This window comes from Pyxicephalus adspersus, chromosome 3 (assembly GCF_032062135.1).
Source record: "Pyxicephalus adspersus chromosome 3, UCB_Pads_2.0, whole genome shotgun sequence".
Classification (NCBI taxonomy): domain Eukaryota; kingdom Metazoa; phylum Chordata; class Amphibia; order Anura; family Pyxicephalidae; genus Pyxicephalus; species Pyxicephalus adspersus.
In genome coordinates this window covers 64,610,878-64,637,613 of record NC_092860.1, presented here as the reverse complement: position 1 = coordinate 64,637,613, position 26,736 = coordinate 64,610,878, and the positions used below count along the sequence as shown (strand labels likewise).

Below are 26,736 nucleotides of genomic sequence, written 5' to 3'. Positions count from 1 at the left end.
TGCCACCCACCCAAGTCAGTGTTAAAAGAAAGTTTGTCAGATTTAGGAGCTTCTATGGAAAACGATCTGGAAGATGCAATTCTGTTTCTCAGAACAACACTACATTGAGTTAGTTTTGGATTGCATTTAAACAGCTATTCTACTCTACAACTATATTCCAAGTTTAATATATAAACTGTTTTAGGTTTTCCAGCTTTTTGTTTTTGTTCATGTAGTTAAGCTTTGATTTGTTTTAAAACTACCAAAGAATGTGGTTCAATTTTTTAAACTGGTAAAGTTTTTGATCCTGATTTTTATGTATGCTATGCTACTACTTTAAAGCCACTTGATAAAAACAATAAATAAAACCTTATAGTTTCCATTTTTTTGTCTTTTGTTTAAACTGACCAATACAGTAGAGTGTCTGCTTCCTAGCCAGTAGTTCTGTGGTTAAATAACGTGTATGTTGCCTTCCTTCAATCATCGTGGAAAATATGTTAGCATATTACAGGGTTGCTCATTTTATCTTCAGACTTTTGCAACCAAACTTTACAAAAAACTTAGACACCCTAATTATTCATAAATCAATAAATTTATTATAAAATTAAACATAACACAATATTTTTACCATAAAAGTTTCTCAAGAAACATTAAATAAAAATATGTAATAATTAATTGTATTATTCATTATTGCTTTCTCCCCTTAGGTATTTAGGCAAAAAGTTAACATTTTTGTATAATAATTTGAGCAATCCTGCTCGCCTTTTGTTAAAAAATACACTATTGATGCTTTCTAATAAAGCACCCAAATTATTAAGCCCATTTATTCTTACTACTACTTTTCATTTAGAGAACATGTTCTCAACAAGATTAAGAAATGGCGAGTATGGTGGTAAAAAATGAAGATTGGTGTCCCTTACTTTCAATCAAGCACTTTACCTAGCTAGTTTTATGAAAGGGGACATTATCCATAATTAGGATGGCATGCTGAACACTCTTTTCACTAAAAAACATTCAAAACCTTATCAATAAAAATGAGGAATGCTTCTTGATTAAATGCTCGTGCTTGTGACTTAAAGTGGAGGGTCCCATTTTTATTCCTCACACAACAAATTGAATAATTTCTGGAACGCACTCAGCCACAACATGCACCGCCCCTTTGCCCAATAGGAGATCTTCTCCTTTTGGTTCTCGTTGAGATGTTAAAACCTACTTCATCAAGAAAGTAGATCAAGAATTCAAGGATTTTGTTAGCATAGCTAAGCCTTTCTTGGAGAGTGGGAATCATTGTGCCTTGCAGGAATTAAAGAAGTTCTTTTTAATGACCATTGGAATTTATCAATGCATCTATCTATTGTTGAAATAGAAACATTAATTCCAAATTTGGCAAATAATTGATCCTTCATTTCCCGGAGCTTATTCCACAATCTTCAGACATTAACTTGCGTAACTCCTCCTTATGGGCTTCATCCAACTTTAAATTTCTCAGACCTCCCTTTGGTAATTTTTCCACCCTACCGGAAGATTCGAGGGCCTTAATAATTTTGGTTATGGTTGTGCGATTACAACCCAAAACCATTGCTATCTGGGAGGCATCACTTCCATTCAGATAACTATCCACCACTCTTTGATGTTCTGTTCTGCATTACTTAATTCTCTGGCCATAGGGGTAAGGGCAATACTAAATATAAAGCGAATAACTTTGAAGATAAAAAGATGAATATTATTGTTATCTTAAAACTTAGGATAAATCCCTGAAATAAAGATATTTAATTTTAAAATGATATAAAGTAAAAAACATAATAATTAACAAATCAATTTAATTTCATATATTTTTATTAATTTTTGTAATAAATTTATTGATTTATGAATAATTAGGGGGTATATTTTTTTTTGTGAAGTTTGGTTGCAAAAGTGTGAAGATAAAATGAGAAACCCTGTAAATAAAGAGGAGTCGGAGTCAGGGGTACCAGAAACTGAGGAGTCAAAGGATTTATCTACCGACTCCACAGCCCTGACTAATATAACGGATTACACAATTAAAACATAGAACACTAGGCAGTTGGATTAAAATACACAGCACTAAAAAGTTTGGGCATCATACAAAAAAAATTGAAAAATTAAATATTCTAATAATAGGGGTTTACTGGATACCTATGGCATAAATAACCGGGAGCACTAATTTTGCTGTCTTGCCCCGCCCACTTTTTACCACCTAGCCACAGCTTCCACCCACCCAGCTAAAAAAATTTCTGGGGAGAACACTGGGGACCTTAAAAAAAATAAAAAAAGGGACCAGAAAACAGATTTACATATTTAAATAAATCATAGAATTAATATTTTATGTGAACTAATAAGATCTTGTTTATATATTTTAGGTGGGTTTGTTTGTCTACACTGCGGATTTAACGAGGGGAGATGGATGAAATGTGGGGAAACATGCATATTCTAAATGGTGTTTAGGTGTTTTGTAAAGTAACTTCCATAGTTGGTAAGGTCCTAGAAAGTTGGATAAATAACCACATAGAGGAGTTTCTGCTAAAAAAAACAATGCTTTAAGTGATAGTCAGCATGGATTCATGAAAGACAAAAGTTGTCAAATTTACTCTCCCCTTATGTAAAAGAAAGTAAAAAGGTAGACAGGAGTAGCAGTTGATATTGTGTACTTGGACTTTGGTAATGCATTTGATACTGCACCCCGCAGACAGTTAATATGCAAGTTAGGGGCTACAGATTTAGACAATTCAATCTGTAAATGGATAGACAACTAGAGAGTAGAGATTAATGATTCATACTCTGAATGGTCTAAGGTTATTAGTAGTGTACCCCAGGGTTTAGTGTTGGGACTATTACAGTTTACCTTCTTCCTAAATGATAGAGTTTGGGATTACCCTCCCTAGAGGTTCATTTCTTTCCAATTTTATATGTCTAAGAGCGGTACATTGTTTTTCATTAAAATTTATTTTACAGTATAATATAATAGTATGAGTATTATAAAGTTTGAAACACAAAATCATGTAAAAATAATTAAATTGAAAAAATTTATATATTTAAAAAAAAATAAATAAATATATTTTTTTTTTTTTTTTTTTTTCAAAAAATACATATTATACTCATACTAATATATATACTGTAAAATAAATGTTCTTGAAAACAATGTATTAAATCCAATGTGTACTGCATTCAATACAGGTATTTTGTATTGAATGCAATACAAATACATTTTGAATTTCCCGCCCCGCCCTGCCGGCAACGTACACACGCACTGATGTCACCAGGAACTCCCCCGGTGACTGATCGGGTGCAGAAGCCGGCCGGAGGAAGAGAGAAGACGGAGGCCGGGGCGATTGACGATGTGGGACGCCGGCGGATCAGGTAAGACTCTTTTTACTATTACCTCCCAATGCATTACCTACCCCGAGTGTGACTCGGGCTTACCACTTTTAGCAACTTTTTTCTACCCCGTGTCCCACTCGGGGTTGCCGCTAGGGAGATTCAAAGTACCATTTCTGTGTTTGCGGATGACACCAAATTATGAAATGGAATTAGGTCCATACCAGATGTCTATGATCTATAAGTAGACCTAGATGTATTGTTTGATTGGGCAACCAAGTGGCGAATTATCTTTATTATTGATAAATGTAAAGTTATGCACTTGGGGGCATAACAACATGCATGCTTCATACTGTCTAGGAGGAATACATTTGGGGGAGTTGGAAAATGGAAAAGGGTGTTCTGGTAAATCAGACTTATTAAAAGCATACAATGTCAAGCCGCAATATCTAAAGCTAAAGAAGAATAGACTGCAAAAAACAAGGCACAATCCTGCCCCTGTTCAAAGCATTGGTCGACCTCATCTGGAATAAGCAGTCCACTTTTGGGCACCAGTTAACAAAAAATATATTGTGGAATTAGAGACAGTGCAGAGAGGGACAACAAAAATAATAAAAGGAATGGAGGGACTCAGCAATGAGGAGAGATTAGCTGAACTGAATCTATTCACCCTCTTAGTTTTCCCTAGCCCCCTTCTGGTGGGCAGAGCGCCCAGATGCTGTGTCTCCTCTGCCTGCCTCTTATCAACAGATCTAGGCCTCTGAACTGATCACAGTGGGGTTTCTCCATGCTCAGCTGCAGAGAGGAGGGCAGGGGGAACAGCACAGCTAGAGTGGGATCAGGACACAGGCAATCCTGCCCCCATTCTCTAGCTCGTACTCGGGCTTCTATATATGAAAAAAAAAGCTGTCTGTACCCACCCGAGCGGGCGTGTGTAATGACGTCATGGGTAGCACAGTGGGATGTGTGTGTGTGTGTGTGTGTGTGTATGCTGCATGTAATATTCTGCAGCCTTACAACTCTCTGTGTAGAAACCTTCATATCTTCTAAACCTTATGTTGTAACAAATTGAAATTTTAATTATACATAGGGGATCCTCATAGCTAATAGTAACCACAAAAGCAAATGTGCAAGAGTCCCTAATTAAAAAAGCAAACACCCACCCCACCCCCTAAATTTTTTTTTACAATGGCATTGTCAGAACAAAAAACTTCACCATCAAAATCCACTCCCGTTTTGCATTACTGCCCACTTCTAACACTTGAACCCCAATTTCTCTGGAATGGGAGGTGTATAAAACTAAATATGTGTGGGAAAAGTCTATGGATAACTGTAGTTCTCACCTGCCACTTTTAGCTGGGCGCACCACACAGCATTTTCAATAACCACCCGGCTGTTTTTGGGTGGTTACTGAAGTGTTGGGTCACAATACAAGGGCTGCCACCCACCTACAATTTCTTTCCAACTGGCTTAAAAAATGCATGGGTTGAAGACTGGGATAACATTACCTAAAATTTCAAAACTATGCCTATCAAAACTAAATTTGGGTTCAAGTACTGGAAGGGTACAGTCATATGTAACAGATGCGTTTTGATGGGTAAAGTTGATGTTGTAATGATGCCATGATGATGAAAAGTTGGGGAGTGTCCCCCACTTGCACCTTGTTTACCTGCACCACTCTGTTCTCGAGAAATTAGGGTTCAAGGTAGAAAAGTGGACAGTTATGTGTAACAGGGTAGGGCCTTTTGATGGGCAGTTTTTTTATGTTATAATGATGCCATGATGATGAAAAGTTGGGGAGTGTCCCCCACTTGCACCTTGTTTACCTGCACCACTCTGTTCTCGAGAAATTAGGGTTCAAGGTAGAAAAGTGGACAGTTATGTGTAACAGGGTAGGGCCTTTTGATGGGCAGTTTTTTTATGTTATAATGATGCCATGGTGATGAAAATTTAGGATGAGTTTATACATGTGTCCCCCACTTGTATACCTTAGTGGCCCCACTCTAATGCTCATTGCTACGTGAGTAGACCCAAAGGTCCCCAATTTGCATTTTCAAATTTGGGCTCCTAGATGCACTCACCTTTGAAACAGCAAACCCAAAGTTTAATTTTCACAGGTTTTTTAACTCGTGAGTCCCATATCTTGAAACTCTTTAAAGGTTACTAGTAGCTATGAGGTGTACCCTGAAAAAACTTTCAAGTCCTTACGACCAACAGTTTAGCAGATATGAAGGTTTGTTCACAGTGAGTTGTTAGAACGCAAAATATGAGATGCAGCCTTTACACACAGCTATCTCACTGTGCTGCTAATGCTGTCATTTCACAGTTTTTTTGGGGGGCTGCAAGGAGAGGGGGACACTGGCTTTCCTGCTCCATCTTGCACAATGCTCTTAAAACATCACCACATTTAACATTATATAAAGGGTGATTTTCCTATTTTATATAAAAGAAAAATGTTTTTTTTTTTTTTTTTTTTAAATTTTTGAATTCATAAACTACCTTATTGCGGTCACATAGAAACAATATCTTAAGACACTACCTAAAATACAGATGTCTACAATAGAGAGCAGATCTTACACTGTATACTAATGTCAGGAAAAGGATTATTGCATTTAGATTTCCACCCCAAGTATCCTTATTGGTTACAAAGCAACAATTAAAAAAAAAACTGCACGCAAACCACATAAGAACAAAATTTATACAAAATAGGGAATACTTGATAAAATAATATACAGTATTACAAATGACAGTTTTATACTAAAAGACAGTTACCTCAATAACAGGGTCCTTGCTATATTCTTTTAGAAGTTCCAGCATTTCAGGATCTCCAATAGCACCTAAAGCTTCTCCTAATGAGTAAAAGGCAAGGGAAAAAAAAAATAAGTTATGACTTATTTATGAAAACTTGTTTATAAAACGTTGTATGACGAATGGCTAAAATAGTTGGAATCAAGAATAAAACACCTAAACCAGACAATGTCTTTTTTCTGCCTTAAGCACCCTGGTGGTATGATTAATGAGGATTTTTAAATGCAAAAGCGGTAAATTTTTAAAAATCCTCATTATTTTAAATTTCCTGCCCGGTCCCGTCTCCCAGGCACACACTGGCGAGCAGATGCCTACCTGGCATCTGCTCCCCCTGGCCTCGCGTTCCCAACGTTCACACGCTGGTGACGCAGATGCCGGCTGAGCATCGCCAGCTTGCACAGATGCTCAGCCAGGATCGTCAGGAAAAGAAGACGCCGGACATCGCCGGAGGATGCCGCAGGCACTGCTGACAGACGCCGCTGGAACAAGGTAGGAGCTTCAACTTCCCCGGAAATTCCACCCCGAGTGTGGCTCAGCGGTATCCCCGAGCTTTTGGTATGGAAAATTCACCCTGAGCCACACTCGGGAATACCGCCAGGAAGGTTACATTGCAACTAAACTCGGTAATGAATTGTGAGCCTCTGCCATAATGAATAAGTATGAACTGTATACTTGCAAAATTTGGCACACATACTTACCAGCTGCGATGACAGGTCCTAAACTAATCATTCTTGCATCCATGAAAGGTGTCGTCTTTGCTGCCGGATACACATCAGTGGGGTGGAGATGGGGGGGGAGGTGGGGGCAGGCCATGGTGTTTTAAAGCGCACCTAAACTAAAGACAACCCTTTTAATTTTGAATGAAAATTATTTTTTTTTTATTTTTTTAAATAGGAAAAAGGTCAGCACCACCCCCTAATTCTCGACCGCCTAGGCGATCGAGAATGAATGGGTGCGCAGTAAGATAGGCAACTTTTTTTTCATCCTACGTCCTCCAATTTCGTGCCTGGGTCAAGTGACGTAGGAAGAAGAACCAGGAAAAAGAGAAGAGAGAAGAAGAGAAGATGGCGGGCCAATCCTACTGCACCTGCATGGGATCGGCATCTCTTTCCTCCTAGTGGAAAAAAAAATGAGGCTTCTGCGCATGCCTGAGATTGGCCATGTGCAGAAGGAGCACCCAGAGCCTCCCAGAATAGGTGACATAGGTATCCCGGGAGGCTCAACGCTCCTATTGAGTCGTGGCGATAAAGACTTAAAATGGTGGTGCTGCTCGCCTTTTTTTTTTTTTTTTTTTTTTAAAAAGGGGTGTTGCACTTTAAAAAACAAAAAATAAATAACATTTTTGCTTTACATATAAGGGTTGTCTACCCTTTTAAGTAAAGAGAAAATGTTTGAGTTTAGGTACGCTTTAAATATGCTTCATTTCCTTATTGTTTTGTATGTATTTTTTAACATTAGGTGAAGAGCTTTATTTAGTACTAAGACCTTTTTGCACCCCATGCAGGAATGAGGGTCAAGGTCTACTAAAATATGCTTTATGAATTGTAAATTACCTTTAAATATGTAATTGCTTTGTGCCTAAATACACCCCTACTCTTCTCTCTCTTCTTTTTCGATTGTTGCTTAATTTAGGCGAGACCTAGAGCAGCTGGCAAAGGAAGAGTGGTCCAAAATTCCAGTAGAGATATAAAAGACTCACTGATTGTTACAGAAAGCGTTTAACATCAGTTATTTCTACTAAAGGGTTTGCTACCAGGTATTAAGTTAGGGTGCCAATAATTTTGTTGTGTGCGAATTTTTTGCTCTCTGCTTTTTCTCTTTTTTTTGTGTTCTTCCAGAGCCAACAAAATAAATCACAGTGACAATACCAAAGTATTTGTAATTGCAACAAATTTCAGGGAAAAGTGATGCATTTTCTGACAAATGCAAGGGTGCCAATATTTCTGGCCGTGATTGTACATACATTGCACAGTATCCCATCAACAACCCATCTGCATTTGCATATCAGCAAATTATCCTTCCATGTGAAAATTTGTAAATTTTTAACAATGTGGTTCTTTTAAAATAATAATAATAATAATTAAATATTGGAGGTGAAGCAAACAAACTGGTTTTCGTTGAGATACAGAAATATTTAATCACAAATTATCCACCGTACAGTGTTTTAAAGACACTTAGAATATACTTAGTCAGTTCCAGGAAGGCAGTATATTTCTTCACAAAAGAGCAGGGAATTTTTATTTTACATAAAGGGTTGTTTGACCTTTTATGTAAAGTGAAATTTCTGAGTTTAGGTACGCTTTAACTTCCATTAAAAATACACTTGTATAATCAATCCCAGTCTCACATATCAGCAGTGTAATCGAATACATATTCAATTATTTAAATTGCTTTCTTGTATCCTCTTCAAGTAATCAAAACTTGTTTCTTTATCCCTTATAAATTATACCATATTTTAAATGTACGCAAAACCAGTTCCCATTGTAATAAAATTTTGCCGTAATCATTTAAATTACCGTATTTTTCGGACTATAGGACGCTCCGGCCTATAAGACGCACCCAATTTTGAAGGAGAAAAACCTAGAAAAAAAAGATTCTGAACAAAATACTAAAAAATCACTCTGTGTCAATGTATCCCCTTCTAATCACTCTGAAGAAGAAGCCCACAGGATCGCGGGATCGGGTGAGTATGATTTTTTTTAATTACTGTTATATTTAACATGTATTCGGTGTATAAGACGCACCCACTTTTCCCCCCCAGTTTTGGGGAAGAAAAAGTGCGTCTTATAGTCCGAAAAATACGGTATAATCCTTTCCCTGCTTTTGATAAACCCACCAAGTTCTATAAATAAACTTCTGTAAATTTCCTTCTATGTTTAGGTTATCTGTCACCTATCCCCCAGTTTGCTCTCCACTCTTGTGTCTGCCTATTCCTGTCCTCTGACTGACTTCTTCCTCTTTACTGCCCTGAATATATACAGTTAGGGCCATAAATATTTGAACAGAGACAACTTTTCAAATTTTGGTTCTGTACATTACCACAATTAATTTTAAATGAAACAACTCAGATGTAGTTGAACTGCAGAGCTTCAGCTTTAATTCAGTGGGTTGAACAAAAAGATTGCATAAAAATGTGAGGAACTAAAGCCTTTTTTTCACTCAATCACTTCATTTCAGGGGCTCAAAAGTAATTGGACAACTGACTCAAAGGCTATTTCATGGGCTGGTGTGAGCAAGTCCTTCGTTATGTCATTATCAATTAAGCAGATAAAAGGCCTGGAGTTGATTTGAGGGGGGCTTGTATGTGGAAGATTTTGCTGTGAACAGACAACATGCGGTCAAAGGAGTTCTCTATGCAGGTGAAACAAGCCATCCTTAAGCTGCAAAAACAGAAAAAAACCCATCCAAGAAATTGCTACAATATTAGGAGTGGCAAAATCTACATTTTGATACATCGTGAGAAAGAAACAAAGCACTGGTGAACTGGTGAATCATTTCCATGGTGAAGAGAAACCCCTTCACAACAGCCAACCAAGTGAACAACACTCGATATCGATATCCAAGTCTACCATAAAGAGAAGACTGCATGAAAGTAAATACAGAGGGTGCACTGCAAGGTACAAGCCACTCATAAGCCTCAAGAATAGAAAAGCTAGATTGGACTTTGCTAAAAAAAAACATCTAAAAAAGCCATCACAGTTCTGGAAAAACATTCTTTGGACAGATGAAACCAAGATCAACCTTTACCAGAATGATGGCAAGAAAAAGTATGGAGAAGGCGTATGGAACAGCTCATGATACAAAGCATACCACATCATCTGTAAAACATGGTGGAGGCAGTGTTATGGCCTGGGCGTTCATGGCTGCCAATGGCACTGCAAAGCAAAGAAGTGGAATATTCTTGAATGGCCATGTCACTCACCTGATCTGAACCCAATTGAGCATGCATTTCACTTGTTGAAGACTAAACTTTGGACAGAAAGGGCCACATACAAAGAGCAACTGAAAGCTGCTGCAGTAAAGGCCTGGCAGAGCATTAAAAAGGAGGAAACACGGGGGGCGTGTCCTGATGGCGGCGGAGTAGGACGCTGGGGATCCGAGCTCCGTGTCCCGCCTGGGGGAATTACTTTTTCTCGCGCTGCAGCGCCTCTTTTTTTATCATTATGGGTCCCAAGACTAAGGGGGCACAAAAGGCACGCTCCGGAGGGGGCGATTCCTCCTCCGGAGGAATCTCCAGCTTCTTCCCCGCGGATATACTGGAACGCCATTAAGCCCAAATTAATATGTTGTATCTGTTGCATGATGATGCTGAAAACCGCAACAGGCGGAATAATATACGTATACGAGGTTTACCTGAAACTGTACCGAATTCAGAATTGCCCACAGCGGCCTACTCTATATTTGCTAAGCTTCTTGCTGTTCCATCTGATGTTGATATAGAGATAGATCGGATACAAAGAACCCTGGGCCCACGCAGTACGAATCCGCAACGCCCTAGAGATCTTATCTGTCAGATCCATTTTTTTAGAACCAAGGAAGATATTATGAAAAAAGCTAGAGAATCTTAAAATATTGAATACGCTGGGGCACGGATACAATTGCTGCCTGATCTATCTAAACATACTCTGGATCTTCGCAGGGCTCTTAAACCGCTTTTAACAGTTCTTCGTGAACGGAACATCCCATATAGATGGGGGTTTCCCCTTTCATCTCATTATCCGATCGGGAGGTAGAACTCTTGTTCTTCGCGAACCATCGGACCTGTCCCATATCGTACGAGATCTGCATCTTCCGGATATCCTATTACCCCAATGGCCTACAGCGCCTTCACTTCTCAACAACAAACCAGTGCCATCACAAGTTCCCTCTCAACTTCCTTCTGACAGTCCTCCAGGCACCTCCGCGGGTCATCTCTCGCCTCCTCCTCATTCCACGACCTAGCCAGTTGCTTCGGCTTTGCCAACAATTTCACCTGGATCTCGGGACTCCTCTAGCACTGTACTTGGAACCTCTACCTGCCATTAACATTTTTCTCTTTGTGTTTTTTCAACATTGTTCCTGGAAATTTTTATCAGCCATCCTAATATTTTCTATGTTTCTTGGGCTACTCAACACCACTGGAATATTTCTGACCTCAACTTGCTTTCTCACCTGCTGTGCCTTACCGAGAGAACCATCCGGTTCTGCATAGAACCTTGCTATTCCTGTGCTACCAAGCATCACCGGACTACTTCTGATGTCAACCTACTCTACCGCCGGCTGTGCTTGGACGAGAGCGCAGCCTACCTTTGAAGGGAGACTTTATGTTTTTTGTGCAAGACATTTCTCCTTCACGGTGGGACTTTCCATATATTGGTAGCTATATTGTGTGATATTTATCCAGTGTTTATTGCTACAGATTCTGCTGATAATTGGATAGCTGATTGGAGCCTTGCCTATGCTGCCAAGCATAACCGGACTACATCCGATCTTGTGCAAGACGTTTTTCCTCCACAGTGGGACTTTCCATGTACTGGTAGCTATACTGAGCGTTATTTCTCTAATATTTATAGCTGCAGATTCTGCTGTTAGTTAGATTGCTATTCTTGAATGCTCTTTAGATGCTATGGTTGATTATATCTAGGGCCCACGGGGGGGCGCACGAGCTGTACTGCTCTCGCCTCCCTAGTTGGCCCTATTATGGGATCCGGGATGTTATCTCTAATTGTTTAGTGTATTGGGCAAATGCTAAGAGTTTGTTCTTCCTTTATACATTATTTATGGTTTTGCGGGTTCCCCCAGGCGGGAACCACATGTTTGTCTCGGATTGCTTGTTTGCCTTCCCCCGCCGCTCGCAGACACTTCCCCACATAGGCCTACTGCCTTTTTGGGCAGTGATTTGGGACCTTTGGGGTCCCGCTTTAGTTTTTTCACCCCACGGTCGAGGTTTTAGCCCGCCTCGCCCGTCTGGTGCCCCTTCCCGTGCCCCTCCCCCTTAATGTCCTCGGTACATACTCCAGCAAATGCTTTGAAAATTCGTACCCTTAATGCAAAGGGTCCAAACAGCCCGAACAAACGCTCTTAATTGTTATATGCTCAACACAAAGCACGGGTGAATATCTTACTCCTCCAGGAGACCCACTTCCAGACCACTAAACTTCCCTCTCTCCACAATCGCTATTATCCCCTGTGGTACCATAGCTCCAATCCTGAATCTAGAACTAAGAGATTTCTATAGCCTTTCATAAATCACTACCAGTACAGATACTAGATTCTCGCTATGATTCTCAGGGCAGGTATTTGTTTTTAAAAATTTCTCTCTGGGATAAGAAATTTACATTGGCTTCTTTCTATGCTCCCAATCACCAACCCACAAGGGCCCTTTCTCAATATTTGGAGTTACTGAAAGGGTTTGCCGAGGGTTCTATTCTTGTGGGTGGGGACTTTAATTGTGTTTTGGATCCCCGCATAGATACTTCATCAGGGAAAACCCCGATCTTGTATTCCAAATTGAACTCGCTTCGTTCTAAATTGAACGATTTTAGAATAATGGATATGTGGCGCACTCTGCACCCCACTACCAAAGACTATACCTTTTTCTCCCACCCGCACAATATGTATTCTCACATAGATTATATCCTGGCGAGCCATTCCATACTTGATTGGTGTCCAATTGCTTCTATAGAGTCCTGCCCCTGGTCCGACCACTCCTCAGTGTCCCTCTCATTTCAGATTCCCCATATGGGCCCTAGAGAATGGACATGGAGATGCAATGACTCTTTGTTTAAAGACTCCCTCTGTGCAAATGCGGCTCTGGATGCGATAACCAATTTTATTGGAGATCACGCCTTGGACCCCACTCCCCTTCCCATGCAGTGGGAGGCTATGAAAGCAGTTGTTCGAGGGGTTCTAATACAACAAGGCACTAGGCTTAAAAAGATCAGAACACAGGATATAGCTTGTACATCCGATAAAATCTGCTCTCTGGAACGCCTACATAAACAAAACATGGTCCCTGCTGTATTTTTAGAATTGACTGCTGCTAGAACCCATCTCTTGAAACTGTACGACCTGGCCCACCAACGCCACAGGGATCGTTTCCGTAAATTGATCTACCAATATGGAGATAAATGTGGCAGACTACTGGCGAGGGGTCTTCACCTGCGCACATCCACCACATATATCCCGTCCATACACACTCCCGATGGCAGGCTGACATCTATCCCCAAAGAGATTCTGCAAACTTTTTATAAATATTATGCGGAGCTCTATCAACTATGCCCTGCTCCAGCTACTCCTTCCTCTCTACAGGAATACTTAACAAAAACAGCCCTTCCAACTTTAAATTCTGAGGTGATTTCTCAATTGGAATCCCCGTTTACGGAGGAGGTATCTGCTGCCATGCAGGCCACCCCGACCGGAAAAAGCCCGGGGCCAGATGGATTCACTCCACGGTTCTATAAGCTCCACGCCTCTAATCTTGTCCCCTTCATGACCAAAGTGTTTTCTTCCGTTTCTGCCGTTCCCATCACAAAGCTTGGAAGCGCATATTACAGTTCTTTCCAAGCCTGGCACAGACCATACGGTTTGCTCTAATTATAGACCTATATCATTGATTAATGTGGATGCAAACATTTTTTCCAAGTTGATTGCCAATAGATTGTTCCCACATATGCCATCATTGATCCATAAGGATCAAACAGCGTTTATTTATGAAAGGGAAGCCAGGGATAATACTATTAAGACTCTCCTGCTGACCCAATTTGCTAAATCCTCAGGCACCCCTGCGTGCTTACTGTCAATAGACGCTGAAAAAGCCTTTGACAGGGTTAGTTGGCAGTTTATGTACTTGGCGTTACGTCAGGTGGGCCTGGGCCCCTGCATGGTTTCTAGAATCGCAGCATTGTACTCCTAACCCAGAGCTCGGGTGCGGGTTAATGGCACTCTCTCCGATTCTTTTCAAATCAAGAATGGCACGAGGCAGGGGTGCCCTCTCTCCCCTTTACTTTATGCCTTAAATATGGAACATTTGGCTGTGGCCTTGCGCCACTATCCAGATGTAAAAGGGATCCAGGTGGGTGATACACAATATAAGATTTCATATCTCGATACCTTCCATCCTGAGGGAACTTGATGAATTTGGTATACATAGTAATTTCAAGGTCAATTATTCCAAATCTGAAATTCTTAATGTTACCTTGGACTCTACTCAAATGTCAGCTACGACTTCTAATGTGCCTTTCCGGATTTGCTCTGATGCTATTAAATATCTGGGTATAATGGTCCCATAGGATCCCTCCAAATTGTTCTCCCTTAATTATTCCTCAATGTACAGTAAACTTCAATCTGACATTCAGAAATATGATTCCTTGCCTCTCTCCTGGTTCACCCGTATAAACACCCTTAAGATGGATATAATCCCTAGACTGTTATATCTTTTTCAATCGGTCCCCATATTCTTGCCAACCGCATATCTTCGTAAAATTCATAGGTTATTTTTAAAATTTATATGGCAACAGAAACGCCCTAGACTGGCATTTAGTACCGTCCAGGGCCAAAAGTAGAGGAGGTGCAGGGGCACCAGATGTTATTTCCTATTATAGGGCATCGGTTTTAGTGCGTTTGATAGACTGGTTTCACAACAGGGAGATGAAGGAATGGGTACAGCTGGAAGATTGCCTATCTCCAGTTAGTCTTCGGTCCCGGCCATGGGTGGACCGGTCGTTGATACGGCCGGCCCACCCTCTACTACCACTTACATTTGATTTATTACATAATTGGGATATCCTCCTCAGAGCGGGCAAATTTTCGACTAATCCAGGACCCATGACACCCCTTTTTGATAATCCAGCGTTCCCCCCCGGCAATGGGAACCTCCATATTTTTATCGTGGCCTGCCTCGGACAGCCGTCATCTTAGGAGTATATTACATAATGGACGGGTTCCCCCACTGGCCTCCCTGGATCTCCCAAACAGAAGCAAGTTGTTTTCTTGGTTTTCATACAGGCAACTGTCAACATCATTGTAGCTTCGTTTACTGACTTATCATTCCTATATAGAAGTTTAACGGCTTTCGAGCAGTTGGTTGGCTCGCCTGACCGCCCCTCTCATGTTGTGTCCAGGTTGTACGAGCTAATTGTTCAGGACTCTGAGCCCTCTGCACCTATATACACTAGATATTGGGAGAGGGAAATGACTGGACTCATAACTGCGGATGATTGGGAAAAATCATTTACCCTAACGCATAGGTTGGCCTTAACCTTTAGAGCTCAAGAGGTTAACTACAAAATCCTATCCAGGTGGTATTATTGCCCTGTGGATCTCCATAGAATCTCCCCTACACAATCTGATCGCTTTTGGTGATGCCACTTACACAAGGGGACAATGATCCATATATGGTGGGAGTGTCCGCCTATATATCGCTTCTGGGACACGATTATTCAGGTGTATAATGACAGCACTGGGTCCAACATAACCAATACTCCCAAAAAAGCCCTTTTATCCATGGTTCCGGGTTCACTCAAAACCATCAAAAGGTGGGGTCCTATGTCATTTTCTTACGGCAGCAAGGGCCACTATTCCGAGATTGTGGAAGCAATCTGCTGCTCCTTCTATAGCCAATTGGGTCTCTGAACTTGAAAAAATCCGCCATATGGAGATGTTGGTCGCGGAGGACGATGATAGAATGGAACAATTTAGAATTACCTGGTCCATTTAGGACTGGTTTAAAGACTCTCCCCGATTCCATACATATTTTATTTAGTTTCCAGGCTTATAGGCTGGAACACAACCCCGGTATTGAGGGTTAATATATATCTTTTTTTTTATTAATATTATTTTTGTATCAATCGGCATTCACCTACCCCCTCCCATTCCCCCCTCCCATCGCCCCCTTCTCCCCCGGGCTGCTTTGTTAAATGTGTATGTCTTTGTTTTTATTTTATCTGTTGTTTAAGACTATTGGTTTACACCCTGTGCCATACGCTTCCGCTAGCGGATATGTAGCTGTTTTTGTACAGGTTTATTATGTACGATATGATCCCCTTAAGACTATTATGTTTTTTGTCATATTTGTTGGGTATATGCAGCTTCCTGGTACTAGATGTCTGTTAATACGAAGCCTACACTGTTATGTTTGATATGTTGTATACCTGATTCTTTTTGTTATGTTTCCCTGGTTTTTTTTTTTTTTTCTCTCTGAAAACTCAGTAAAAATGATTGAAACAAAAAGGAGGAAACACAGCATCTGGTGATGTCCAAGACTATAGGCTGTTATTTCCAGCAAAGAGTTTTCAACCAAGTATTAGAAATGAACATTTCCTTTTCAGCTTTTTAATTTGTCCAAGGGGCAGAACCAAAATTAGAAAAAAGTTGTCTCTGTTCAAATATTATGGACCTAACTGTGGAAATGCTTGGACATCCCAGGTGGTGCGTATATACGCACCTTGGTGACCTATCAGTGTACACTGGAAACACCTGGGACGCCCAGACTACTGCTTGTGATTTATGATGAACCGCAAGCTACTTATTCCCCGCTTAGCACCATCCTGGTGGTACGCCACGCACACCCTGCCCAGGCTATCTAAGATACTACTTTGAGCATACAAGAGACATGCCCTGCCTGAAAACCAATTCAACGGCGCACGTGCCCACATTGATAACACATTCCCCTCCTATATACAGCCTGCACCCCCCACAAATAGACAAGTAGTGCCTGGACTTACTCATTAGACACCCGAATGAGATTCCTAGCCCTGCGCAGGTTAAATATCATAGGCTAAATCAGCAGAACCCATCAACAATGAAGAAATTTTGTAAATGTTTTCGATTGAAAACCCCAATAGGGTAATCATGTATGTAATGAAGGTTTTTATTTTGTTTCTCTATGTCTTTTTAAATTAAATATGTTTTAAGTTAACACAGTGAATTTTACTATATGTAAAAATAACCTCTGGATGATTGCTGGCCTTAAAAGTCCCATTACTTGTTGATTTACCTAAATATATGTTGTGGTAATGTTTTATAGAGGTGTGGCCAGGTTAAAACCATTTTACGGTTGGATCCGTTCTAAGATATTAGTGGGAATGTAGCCAAAATGACCAATGGTGTCAGTGGTATCTGAGAGTCACAACTTGCACTTTGCTCAAGTAACTTTAACAAACTCTGAAAGAACCCTGGTTGAAAAACACAATGCTAGACAACCATGTAGCATGTTTTTTTTTTTAAGTGCAACACCTTTCAAAAAAAAAAAAAGAAAAAAAAAGGGGCGTGAGAATCGAGAATGAATGGGAGCGCAAAGCCTCCACGGAATACCTACGTCACGCATCCCAGGAGGCTCTTGTGTGCTCCTTCTGCGCATGCCCGAGCATCTCGCAGTGAGATCGGCAAGTTTTTTTCCAACCTACATCACCCGATCTTGCGCAAGGGTCGGGTGACATAGAAACAAGAACCAGGAAGAAGAGCACAGGCCCAAAGACGAATGTTGATGAAAGAGACCTCCTGATGGATCGAACTCCCCTGCAGGATTGAAGGTAATTAGATTTTTTGTGTTTTGGGGGGATTTGGCATTTACTTCCTCTTTAAGAGGTGGAGAAGAGTAGTTTACAATAGGAAGCGGCTATAGAACAGCCGCAAATTATTGAAGGGTTAAAGCAGATCATTCGATTTTTTACATTATATAAAAGGGTGGCTAATCCATATTTGTTTTTTACTTTGAGCGGATAACCCCTTCCATCTTTTCCTTTACTGAGGACTGAAAGGAAACCCGCGGCCTCCTGGGATGCATACGCATACCTGCGCAGTGCTAGATCAGGTGATTCCACAAAAAGAAGGAAGAGGATGGTGTGGGACTGCTTGGACCCAGATTGCAGAGGAATCAATGGCTTTCCACCTGTAAAAGTTTTTTTTTTTTTTGACCGTTCTGCTTTAAGTAACAGATGAAGATTGGTGGGCGGTAACCCCAAGCCACACTCAGGGTGGCATTATAAAGGACTTACAAAGTCCTGACGAGCCCATGGCGTCCTCAAGCGATGTGCGCCTGGCATCCGCGTGATCAATGGAATGTGTAAGCGTGTGGGGGGCTAGGAGTGTGACCGAGCACGAAAATTTAAACAATGTTCTGCCTAGACATTCAAAATTACTTTTATAATCAGACCGCCAGTGAGGTTAATGGCACTCCAATGCACCTTCTGAACTCGTTTTGCTACAGCACAGGGCCACACACTTTATGGTCTCTTGCAAGTAGCGTAGGTCCACTGTTCTGCTTTAAGCAGCCCATCCAAGTGAATATCCCACCCTAATGCAGTGCCCAAAACCATATAGGAACACAGTTTTGTTGCGCTATGGGTGGTTAGTTTAAGGTCAAGACAGAGGGTAGTCTTTTTTTTGAAGATAAAGCCCTGCAGATCACACTCACATCCACATTTTTGATCCATGTTTACTTAGGGCATAAAAAATGTATGGGTTAGGCATGGCCAAAACTGTCTAAGGCCAAATCCCACAAGCGCAAATAGAAAACACACATGAACATAACAGCAGATAGGACGATTTGAAAGAACACTGGAGGCAAATCCCCTAAAATTAAACTGACTGAACAGAGAATTTGGCTTCCAGAGAGAGTTCTGTCAACCTAATAAAGAAAGATTTTGTCATATATAAAATGTGTGTAAGACATGTCAGTGTAAGACTGTTACAGCTGTGACATCTCAGGGTGGGCAGCTCTCACCTGCCTCGTGCCGGACCATAGGTTCCTGGGTGTGGTCTCTTAGTACAGAACTCAATACGGGAATAGCGCTGCGGTCCCTCATCTGCCCCAGGCAGTACGCCAGCTCATGCTTAAGTAACGCCGATTCATCACCAAATCCACGGCCGATCCACTCCACGGCATTCGGACCCCCGATGTTACGAAGCGTGAATAGCGCCCGGAACCGCACCGGTAAGGGCCGGCTTGTGTCCACCAACACCTGACCCACGTTATCAATGTCTGTTTCTGAAGGCGCCATGTTAAAGGAAGAGTGTAGGGGCGATGAAAGATGACATAAACTGCAAAGAGGAAGACTAGGGAGGGCACCGGAAGTACATGTACGCAGTGTACGTGTGTGAAGTGAATACATTTTCTGGTGGCGATTTTTTTAATTTCCTGTTCTTGGAGTGAGCCTGTAAGACGTTTCAGATTTATAGGCAACTTCATAGGTTGTGTAAATACTCGTAGGTTATAATACACCTGGTTGGTAGTTGGTAGTGGAATTACACATGAAGACATATGACCACCTGTTACACCTGTTCATTTTGTTAAAGCAGACCTAAACTCAACATTTTCACTTTACATAAAAGGGTAGAAAACCCCTATATGTAAAGCAAAAATTTTAATTATTTTTTAAAGTGCATCACCCTTTTAAAAAAAAAAATGTTCAGCACCTCCCCTTTAGTCTTGATTGCTGCAGCAATAAACACTGAATGGGAGCACAGGGCCTCCAGGGATACCGACGACGCACATCCCGGGAGGCTCTGGGTGCTCCTTCTGCACATGCCCTATTCTCTGACATGCGCAGAAGGGGAATTTTTTCTATTAAGGAAAAGAGATGCTGATTTCAAGTAAGTGCATTGAGATCAGCTCTCTTTTTGTCTCCCTTTACAGCAAGAAAAGTGATAAAGGAGGTGTGTTCCCCTTACTAGGATTTTGCAGTCGAAGTTGAGCCACCTTTTTAGTTAGCCTTGATTAGATATATAAGTGGAGAAGAAGAAAAAAAAGAGGTTTTGGGCTCACAAATGTTTTTGAAGAAAAATCGGTGTACTTAAACACAATTAGTGAAGCAAACAAGTCAATACCCCATACCTGTTTAACAATGCACAGCATGTGGGTAACTTAGTGCCTATACATACCTATTTCTAGCAATACAATAGATTTAGGGGAAAATGATGCAGGGGATTGTGCTTAAGCTGTGTTGAATCCAACACAAATTTGCCACGAATGGGCTTCCTCAGGGATATGATAATAAGCAAGCTCAGATCAGTGGTATATAGGTATGTAAAAAAATAATTAAACATATTTTAGATTTCAGGTAGGACCTACTTTATGTTTATGGATCTGTCCTGACCTAATTTCAAGTACTTATACCAACATTATTATTACTTACACCCAGAGTATCCAACTATTTTGGAGCTTTATGATACTTTCAACATCTGTGTAATTATTTACAACTCCTGGTCTCAGGTAATTTTGTTACTTACTGATTATATCATTTACTCTTTGGGTCTTTGGTCCTCTTTTGGCATGTCCATAGAAATCAATTGTCTGCTACCCCCTATCTTTAGCCATTAACATTTAAACTGATTAATTTACCCCACACCCTTCTTTTAGACTAGCTTCATTTACTACATTTATTATATTGTTTTGGGAACTGGAAAGCTAATAGCCTGTCCTTGCTCTTGATTTTTTCTAATGCACTATTGGATGACATTATCTATGCGTTTGGGGCCACCTATATCCCCCCATCCAGATCTAAGATTGATTGGAGTATTCGAAGTGTGTATGTACCCTTCAATAATTAACCATCTTATCCAACCTTTGTATAGTGTTATCTTTATCACTAAAGCTACGTACACACTTCCAATTATTATCGTTGGAAAACGAACGACGAACGATCCTGCACGATATCTACGAACGATCGTATAGCACCGATCCTGCACATAGAGATAACGACACGATCGTTCGTAGATATTGTACACACAATAGATACGATCGTTTGAGCGATAGAGAAACTATGTGCATGACAGGAAAGTGAACGAACGTTCGTTCATTACACATGCTCAGACCATGGACGATCACCGAACGACCGTACACACGAACGATGTTCAACGATCGTCGTCCAATCCGATCCGCCGGTCCGGTCGTTCGTTTCCAACGACTTTCCTCGTTCGTCGGCGTCGTTGGTTACTTTTTTACGAACTATTTTTTGCCCAATCGATCGTTCGTCGTTCGTTTTGAACGCTAAAAATTGGAAGTGTGTACGCACCTTAATATACCCATTTCTATCTAGATACAGCCTCAACTTCAACTAAACTTTTGCTTATATGTCACTAATTCCATTACTGCACTTTCACAACCCTTTTCATATCAGCTACCTAAGTAAAAATGTGATTATATCACATATCCTTCTGTTGTATTAGTAAATTACTAATTCTCTTATACATTTACAAAATTTGGATATATACATCACCTATGACTACTGAGATGATCAGGTTATACTTTATTTACTGCTTCAGTGACATATGTTTAATCCAATCTAATTACCATAACTTTCTCTGATAAGAAATGTTATTGTTTGTTCCAATGACACTATGTTTAATTATTTTTTGACATACCTATATACCACTGATCTGTTTTGTAAAAATATATTCCCTTTTTATTCTTTTCAATATTTAATCCCTATGTACATTTATAGACCGTTAAGCTTGCTTATTATCATATCCCATGAGGAAGCCCATTCGTGGCAAAACGCGTTAGATTTAACACAGCTTAAGCACGGTCCCCTGCATCATTTTCACCTAAATCTATTGTATTGATAAAAATACGTACGTATAGGCAATGCTGTGAATTGTTAAACAGGTATGGGGTATTGACTTGCTTGTACTTGTTTGCTTCACTAATTGTGTTTAAATACACCAATTTTTCTTCAAAAACATTTATAGGCCCAAAACCTCTTTCTTTTCTTCTTTCTCTACTTATATGTCCCCCTTTTACAGCAGGTTAGGTCACCCTGATCTCGCACCTGTGCAGTGCGAGATAGGGTGACGTGCCGAGAAGACCGAAGATGGCAAAATTAAAAACCTTACTTACAAAAAACTCCTTTTGAGGTTTTCAATTGAAAACCCCAATAGGAGAAATATGTATGTAATGAAGGTTTTTAATTTCGTTTGATATGTATTTTTAAATTTAATATGTTTTAAGTTATATAATACAGTGAATTTTACTATATATAAAAATTTTCTCTGGATAATTGTTGGCCTTAACAGTCCCATTACTTGGTGATTTACCTAAATATTTGTTGTGGCAATGTTTAATAGGTATGTGGCCAGGTTAATTTACAGGTTGGATCTGTTCTAAGATATTAGAGGGAATATAGCCAAAATGGTAGACAACCCTTTAATGTGAAGTAAAAATTCTGATTTTTTTTTTTTTTTTTCACCCTTTCTTTTTTACACTTTAAATATATATAAAAGGGTGGCTAATCCTTTTATATCATGTTGTTTTACTTTGCAGTCCTACAGTGCTAGATCAGGTGATGTCATGAAAAAAAGGAAGAAGATGGTGTGGGACCGCTTAGATCAGGATTGCAGAGGAATCAATGGCTTTCCACCTGTAAAGGTAAGTGTTTTTTTTTTCATGAGAGTTCTGCTTTCAGTAATAGATGAAGATTGGTGGGCTACTTTGAAGAAGTGGGTTTTAGTGACTCTTTTAAAACTAAAACACACTGCAGTTCTCATTTGTTGTAATGCACCAGCAGCACACAAATTTGAATGGACCTTTTATTACAACAGGCTTAAACAAAATGCACTGGTGCAAAAAGAATGAGCCCCAATGAGCAATATTGCCACCGATTGCATAAGCAGAAATGCATATTTTTTTATAGCCCAGTGGTGAGCTTTACAAATGTGCATTGTGCTCCACTTTAGGACTCAGAAGAAAGGGTTTCATCCTTCACAAGGAATTGAAAAGCAATAAACTAGGAGGAAGAACATTTACCTAGGAGTCTATGAAGCAGTGAATCTAACATTCCCTGCAGAGAAGCAATTTCTGCCATTGAAATAAATGGACCTAGACAAACACTTTACCGGGGAATGTCAGATTCACTGCTTTATAAATTGACCCCCTAATGTGGAACTAAAACGCAAGAAAATTGTTATTAATTTTGGGCCCCTTGGAGCTTTTCCTTAGGGTAATTTCAGACTTGAGGTTCACTGTAGCGTTGTATAGCAAGCTAAACTGTACTCCCATCTGCACTCCTATTGAACCAAAAAGTTGGAAACTATTTTGTGGATTCATGTGCACGTAGTTGTGTTGGGGCACAGTTCCTGCAAGTGACATTTTGTTTCTGGCAGTGTGGTTGCTTTTCCTCCTTCCCGGAGAAAAAAACACAAACGTAAGGGCAACGTGAACAAATAAACTGACCTATGGTAATGCAGCTTCTGGGCAAATTCCAACAAATTGATATTTGCCTAGGAGCAGCTAAACATGCAATTTTCCACCACAAATGTGAAAGGTATCATAATGTGCAAGAATTCACGGTATATTTGCACAATATGGTGGACTTGCCGGCCAAACTGAACCCTTTCAATGCTTCATTGTCTATACATACTCTAACGTTAGCCATTAGCATCTACATCAGAACTGCTGAGTCAGAGTAACATAACTGCTGTGCTTTTGCATAGAAGTTACCATGTCCCAGAACAGAATCAATCATTTATTAGAGTAGACTTAGCATGACACCACAGGTTAAAAACTACAGCCTGCATTTAAAAAATGAGAAGTAAAATGTTAGCTGCTGTTGTGTCTCCATCTTTTCTCCTTGTCTCTTCCAGCTCCCCTGATGATGTGGCATTAGCTCCTGGCCTCGTTTTGAGCGTGAGTAAGATTGGGAGCCTCTTCGTCAGAGTGGGTTTCATAAACGCAAATGACCCAATTCCAAATCTCCAGCATGTGCAGTGTGAATTGGCTTTTGTTGAATCCTGCAGCCTCATAGGATATTTCAGGAGGTTGCAGGATTGCCTGTCAGTCACCCTTGCAGAGGCAATAAACAGGTTGTGGAAGGCATGCAAAAATCGGTATGAAATGTTAGTAAATTACCAAATTCAAAAAAAACATTACACTTTTTTTTTTGGTGCCAGCAATGTATTAATATAATAATAAATATCCAAATATTACATTTCAGATCTGCTTTTAACACTTTATCTATAAATAGATTATTTTGACTCAATATTGTTATTAGACTTTATAATTGAAGCACCAACATGTTATGCAGTGCTGTACAATAAATGGAGGTTTATGAATAAAATGACAGACAAAATACAAACAATGACACAGGAGAGAACCCTAACCAAAAGAGTGATTGTCCAGCCCACATTTTACATCCTTTTCCATTCCAGTACTTGCCCATTCCCCTAGCTCCAGTAAAAGTGATGTATACTGTATGCGAGAGGCGAAAGGCTCCTAATAGGGAGTGGGCACATTTCACAAACTTGTGCTCAAATGCTTTTGACTGGACAATGTTATGTAGGGGTCTGCTTTTTTCTATCTGTTTGCTGAGTTGTAACTTTGTAAATAGCAAATAAAGTTGTTGAAGTTTTCCTGCCCCTGATAGTGGCCTGGGAAACCCCATCAGGATTTAGAGAAATGCAGGAGGTACAGGGATAGAGATGAGAACATGTGCTCAGCCAGGATAGGTGCCTGCATCCCTTCCAGAACACACTGACTGCCTTGTCTGTGTGTAGTGCATTATTATAATAATTCCCTCTGTATTAATGGGGTATATGTGATATCTTATCAGAGATCACTTTGGGATATCCCTACAGTCAGTGTATCAGCTATATACACAAATATATATGTGCTCTGCCCTTTTCAGTTATCTTTGCTGATCTGCACCCTCTGTCTAGTTACATCTAGCATAGGTTAGGCATCCGATGGCCCATAGGTAGCAGAGGTCCGGTTGCATTGGTATATTAGTGTGATTGCTAGGGTCTAAGTGGTAGCGCAGACAGATTGTTCCTGAACTCCAGAGACATTGCCTGCATCCCTGCAATCCGGGATCACAGCATACACAGCCCAATTGCCGGTTGGAGGATCTTCTTGCTGCTGTTTTCAAGATCATCTCATCAGGACATCTTTGCTACAATCAACTCCAGAGGCCTCTGCAACTCATCCTGACACTGATCATTACTGGAGGTATTTGTGGTTAAAGACTGTATATATACCCGGGTATATTTGTGCACAACTCTCCTCAGGACTCTGCTATGTGCTTGTTACGTGTATTCATTGCTGTTTATTGATGGTATATATTGTTATTACTGTTTTGAGATATACAGCTTACAAATACTCCAACCTGTGTGTTCATTTACCTGCAATGGTTAATGTTGTATGCTGGGTGTAGTGGTTCCTCGGATGTTGTTTCATATTACTGTTATTATTTCTGGTTAATGTCCCAGGAAGGGAGCCCCTCTGCTAACAGAGACCCTGTCCTGGGTGGAGGCACTGCCAACTTTATTAGTATCCCCACTCTTCCACATAGCGAAGGCTCAGGATCCTCTCTGTTATCTACAGGTTAGCGCCATAGCCTGGTTTGTGGGAGTCATTTACATGACCCCCCCATAACAGGGCTACATTTGGAGGCACTGCTGAGATCGTAGTAGGAAACAGCAATGGAAGGGAAACACAATGCACAGTGGTGCCCTCAATCTGCACCTAGGAGAAGGTACTTACCTTCTTTACCTCCCCAGCAGGTGCATGTAAAGGAATAACTAGGGTCACCTGCTTATCCTGACAGCATGGATAGTGATGGTAGTCTATACAATGATAATGCAATTTGTACTCTTACCAAACTCACTGAGATGTTAGCACAAGGCCTTCAGGCAGCACATTATAGGAAGTTAAAAATATTTTCTGGTATTGTCCCTGTGCCCCAAGGGGAAGAGGGTTTTGAGATATGGAAAGAACACACTCTTCAGTGCCTGAAGGAGTGGACTTGTTCAGAAGAAGGGAAAAGACAGCGTGTCACAGAAAGTCTGCAGTCCCCGGCTGCAGAATTAATCCGTTTGTATAGGGATACTCATGAGGGTGCAAGTGCAGCCGACTACATAGAGGTACTTTCTGATCATTTTGGGCCATTTTATGACCTTGAACAAATGGTTGCTGATTACCGTATGACACATCAGAAAGAAGGAGAGGACATTTCCTGTTTCATTAATAGACTACAGTTACTTCTGTACCGACTTGTATATCATACCGCTATATGCCCTTCTGAAGTGGATTCTATGAGAACCAGTCAGCTAGTAAGAGGTTTGCTACCTCATCATCCTCTTCCACAAGTTCTCAAGGTAGTGTTATCTGACAAGATAATGCCTCTTCATGATTTACTGAAGATGGTGAAGAAACAGGAGGCAGACATTCTGTTTAGTACCCCTAAGAAAGCAAAGAGTGTCATCAAAGAGGATGTATCCCCGGGCTCTAATAAAGTAGAACAAGCTGTACCCCAGCGCATCAAACATTCAGTGGGTAGTCCAGCGGTCCCACCGAGGGATTACAGAAAATGTTTCAGGTGTGGCCGGAGTGGCCATTCTAGTCGTCAGTGTCATGAGAACCATGGAGGGACAGTTCAGAGTGTAACTTTCCCTGTTCAGAAACACAAACGCAAATGGAAAAAATTTAAACCAAAGTTAAGAGGGCCTGTCATAGGAGCTAAATCTATTGTTGAAGTCACTGTTAATGGGCATACTACTCCAGCTTTGTTTGACACTGGATCTCAAGTCACACTTATTTACCGCTCCTTTTATGAAAAATATCTGAGCAGCGTACCCCTTCAGTCTACAGGACAGATGGAGCTGTGGGGCTTGAATTCTGAGTCTTATCCTGTTGATGGAAGGATA

At 40.5% G+C, this 26,736-nt stretch overlaps 2 protein-coding genes and 1 long non-coding RNA gene across 3 annotated transcripts in view; 2 read left to right on the top strand and 1 right to left on the bottom strand.

Moving 5' to 3' along the window:
• The window catches only part of DOHH (deoxyhypusine hydroxylase), a 30,018-nt gene extending 10,873 nt beyond the window's left edge, over window positions 1-19,145 (bottom strand). The window contains exons 1-2 of the mRNA XM_072404966.1: window positions 18,824-19,145; window positions 6,085-6,161 (exon numbers count right to left, since the gene is read on the bottom strand). Coding sequence (XP_072261067.1) covers window positions 6,085-6,161; window positions 18,824-19,100 — 354 coding nt within the window. The 5' untranslated portion in view covers window positions 19,101-19,145. The remainder of the gene's footprint in view (window positions 1-6,084; window positions 6,162-18,823) is intronic.
• On the top strand, window positions 18,893-25,189 carry LOC140326410 (uncharacterized). Its single transcript, XR_011919867.1, has 3 exons — window positions 18,893-19,033; window positions 22,361-22,465; window positions 23,680-25,189. It is a non-coding gene; the product is annotated as an uncharacterized lncRNA (long non-coding RNA).
• A 411-nt stretch (window positions 25,190-25,600) lies between these two features.
• On the top strand, window positions 25,601-26,736 carry LOC140327732 (uncharacterized; the record flags this gene model as incomplete). Its single annotated transcript, XM_072407085.1, is given in 1 exon segment — window positions 25,601-26,736. A coding segment is annotated over 1 exon segment (1,098 nt), but the record flags the coding sequence as incomplete, so codon positions are not given.